The 4,375-nt window shown below is 35.2% G+C and overlaps 1 protein-coding gene across 1 annotated transcript in view; it reads left to right on the forward strand.

Moving 5' to 3' along the window:
* The first annotated feature begins 213 nt into the window (after window positions 1-213).
* Window positions 214-4,375, forward strand: part of LOC106870437 (uncharacterized) — a 6,784-nt gene continuing 2,622 nt past the window's right edge. The window contains exons 1-2 of the mRNA XM_014916516.2: window positions 214-677; window positions 3,249-3,440. Of these exons, the coding sequence (XP_014772002.1) occupies window positions 386-677; window positions 3,249-3,440 (484 nt within the window). The 5' untranslated portion in view covers window positions 214-385. The remainder of the gene's footprint in view (window positions 678-3,248; window positions 3,441-4,375) is intronic.

Raw genomic sequence — 4,375 nt, forward strand, 5'->3', positions numbered from 1 at the left:
ATATATATATACATATATACGACGGGCTTCTTTCAGTTTCCGTCTACCAAATCCACTCATAAAGCTTTGGTCGGCCCGAGGCTATAGTAGAAGACACTTGCCCAAGGTGCCACGCAGTGAGGCCAAACCCGGAACCATGTGGTTGGTAAGCAAGCTACTTACCACACAGCCACTCCTGCACGTATGTTAGTCATTTTTCTTTATACCGCCACTACCACTTTGAATAATCGTAATTTCTAAAGTATTCATTTCTGCAGTTAACACCTCAGTTAACACCTCTGCATTCGATTCGTTTTTTACTAGTGGTTACACGTTCTCGACTTTCCTCTATTCATTTCAAAGGACACTTGAAAATTCTCATGTGAAGACATAGCCTCTCAGCAACATGTATTTAAACCTTCATCGCAGCAGTAATCTATTGCTCTGCTCTCTGCTTCTACTCGTGTGTGTGCGAACGTCATATCTTATGAACTATCCAATTTATCCTTGTACTTCAAACGAACCGACAAAATGGGATAGACACTCCGAAAACTGTAACAAGTTTTACTTCTGCTTTTTCGGTCAACCGATCTTAACGTCAGCGTGTCCATCTGATCATGTATGGTCTATAGGTAGTTCAGACTGTGTTCAGATCAATTCATCTCTGAACGACTGTCAGCAAACACCAGTCAGGAAGAGTAAGTCGATTTTTATCATTATCAGCATTGATTTCACTGGTGTCCCAGGTCAGACCTATTCGAGCAGACTTCTGATCAAAAACATTCAGTCATTATCATTCCTTTTTCTAGTCATTTGAATTACATTAGCTAATGTGTATTTTTTGTTTCGAGATGATGAAGTGTGAGATTGAAGGAGATTTCTACCATGTTGAGTAATTGTTGCCTTGGTTAGTCGTGGTGGTTAAAAACGTGGCTTCGAAACTCTTTAGCGTAAACTTTATGCTTCCATAGCTGATAAAGACCTTTAATCTTAAAAAACAAAAAAAACAGTCAGTACATGACTTTAGTCCAAAACGTTTTAATCTGTATTGATCTCGTTCTGTTGTTTCGACGTACCTATATACCTACAACTATATACCTACAACGATATACCTACAACGATATACCTACCTTGCGACGTACCTATATACCTACATTTTGTTTCTTTATAACTCCCAGAAAAAGCCATTGTTTTTTGTAATGAAATTTTCTACAAATTATGCCTCAGTTGGTGCAAATTCTGATTACATCAGAATTTGTTTGGAAAAAATTTTCTGAAGGTGGGAGGGGGAGTTTCTGAAAATTCACAAAAGTCAGTTTTGTTTCCTCATAACTTTCAGAAAAAGGAGTATTTTTTAAATGAAATTTTCTAAAACATACCTTTCAGATGGTGTAGATTACGACTGTATCCGAGTTTAATATGAAATGAAAAAAAAAAAAAAAAAATGTGTGGACTCGCACACATACATACTGACTTCACAATTTATCTCAAAGTTTCAAGTTTTATTTTGTGATGTGTGTTACTATGTATGTGTGCAAGCCCACCAATTTTGTTTTCATATTAAATTCCGATATAATCATAAAAAATATTCGTTTTTCGGAAAGTTATGGGTAAGTAAAGCTCACTCATGTAAATCTTCCTGAACTCCTAACTCCACCCTAGGAAAAAACTTTTCGCAACAAAGGACTGGGCAGGTCACAATACAACGATCCTGTTATGCATGACAAAACACAGAACGGTAGCTAATCAGTACCTAGAGTGGTACCTCAGAGACTGGCTGCATCAGTTAAGGGATCTTGAAGATAATGATTTCCACTTCAATGATCAGATGTTTACAAGTTGTACAATATGATTTGTAAACATCCAATCATTAAAGAAGAAAATAAGGACCAAAAACGTAATTCTTATTAATTTTTACAAATAACTATATAATAATCTACTTGTTCATTCACCCATTATACTTTACTTAGTTAGAGAGGTGGAGGTAGAGTGAGTGAGAGGTGGGGTAAGAGTGTGTGTGCGTGTGTGAGTAGAGAAAAAGGAAGTGAAGAAGAAGTAGAGAAAGAGGTATAATAAGGCAAATGTGTTATGTGGTTAGTTGAAGGGAGAGGCAAAGAGTGAGAGAAAAAGACAGTAAGAGAAAAGTGTTAACAACGTGCTGTAGGATGGGAAGGGAAAGGTAAAGAGGAGATATGTTTAGGATACAACATTTAACAGAGGGTAATGTTCTGGTGGTGAGATTAAATAAGAAGGAGAGGCAGTTATACTAAGCGAGAGAGTTAGTGGAAGTGAAAGGTGAAGAGAAGGAGAGAAATGTTAAAGACATGAAGATGGGAATTACATGGTTAAAAAGTTTGTTGAAGAAGTGGAGAGAAAGAGAGAAATATAAAGTGTATAGTAGAAGGAAATTAAAATATATCATTGGAAGTGAAATACTTAGCAAAATGAAAATAAAAATACAAATCATCCTTTCTTTCTTAAACAGTTTCTCTTAATCATTTTCATTCTGTGGAATTTCCACGGGTCCCATTTGTACATTATTGTACCAGGAAGTTTCTGCTTCTATTTCTATTATGCATGCATACATACATACATACATACATACATACATACAACTATATATATGTATTGTGTATACAAAGTGGCCCAAAAGTAGGTTTACAGTTATTCAGCTATCACTTTCTCATTCATATATTAATGGTTTAGATTTTAATTACAAAAAAATATGAAACCATTATTTTATGCTAATTTAGTTAATTTTGTCAAGCTCCCTTTTCAGTTTGTAATTGTTTTTGTTTTTACCAAAATCTGGACACCTTAAGACTTCTGTGACTAAAACAAAATGAGATGTTATTGGCTATGACATTTGTGAACAGTCCAAAGAAGCCCACACAACGTGCTTCTCTAGAACTATCCATATCAAGAACATCATTGTGACACCTATGCATAAGCTGAAATTAAAACCTTTCGGTCCACGACTGGTACATAGTGCCAGAGTGTTCTGAAGAGGTTTGAAGAATGTTGCAATGTTGAAGGAGGACATTTTGAGCATCTGAGAGATTAAACATTGTCTGTTTAAGATGTGCATAGACAATATGATTGTAAGATAGAATAGAAGCAGAAACAGAAACTTCCTGGTACAATTTAAATGCAATGTTTTAAGAGAAATTTAAAGTGCCTATGTGATAATTGTAAACCTACTTTTGGGTCACCCTGTTTATCTATGTATACACCCATACATATATTTGTCTAATTTTTTTCTTTTACAGATTTTTCATGCTCAAATTATAACGGGCTCATACCATATAATGCCAACTGCAACTGGTATTACAACTGCAGCTCAAACAAACCAGATTTAATCCGTCAATGCCCTTTCCCTCAACTTTTCAATGATGTACAATTAAAATGTGATGACATCCCAAATGTCAACTGTGGTAACCGTTTCGAACCTTTTGATGGATGTAAGTATGTGTTGTTGTTGTTGTTCTTATTGCATTGTTGCTACTGTTTCTGTATTCATTGTTGCTCTTGATGTTGTGTAGCCCACAAGGAAACCCAAATTGAACAGACTTATGAAACAACCCATTATATCTGCAGATTCATTGCTACACATATCCCAGATTTCTATTAAATTGTTACTATTTTCTAAACCCAGGTAAGCTCTGATTTAACAGAACTTTGATCAAAGGTATTCCATGTATGACTATCTCATCTATTTCTCAAACACAATGCGCCCAGTCTTACATTATCCAGGTTACATGTCCAAATTTCAAATAGAGAAAAAATTGTAGTCAACACATGCATAGGCTAAATCAGTGGTTCTCAATTAAGGTTCATATAACCACTGAAGGTCCATAGATTTTTAAGGGTTCCTGCAACAAAATAGTAAATCGAGGATCCACAATAGTATTGTAAGGGTCCCTGAAAAATTCATATTCTGCCTAGGTCGACTTTGCCTTTCATCCTTTTGCGGTCAATAAAATAAGTACCAGTTTCACTGGCCCCCTTCCTCCAAAAAATTTTCAAGGTCTTGTGCTTAGAGTAGAAATTATTATTATTATTATTATTATTATTATTCAGTAGTTTTATTTTTATAACGTGCTTTCACTTCACTACCGAGCGCAGCTCTGTGCGCCTTGGGTATGTGCTGTGGTTTGCTGTGGTGCTCTTATGTTTACTGTATTGAAAGTGTTTTGCGTAGAATGTGTGCAGTACCCAGTAGTGCAATTTTCTGTATGTTATATATATTTGTAAGTCCTGGTGTTTTTGTTATGTATTTGTCTGAATATTTTTTTATTATACCTAAGGCACCTACTATGATAGGAATTGTTTCTGTTTTTAGATTCCACATTCGAGTTATCTCTATTTCCAGGTCTTTGTATTTTGAAAGTTTTTC

Source organism: Octopus bimaculoides, chromosome 12 (genome assembly GCF_001194135.2).
Source record: "Octopus bimaculoides isolate UCB-OBI-ISO-001 chromosome 12, ASM119413v2, whole genome shotgun sequence".
In the NCBI taxonomy this organism is placed as follows: domain Eukaryota; kingdom Metazoa; phylum Mollusca; class Cephalopoda; order Octopoda; family Octopodidae; genus Octopus; species Octopus bimaculoides.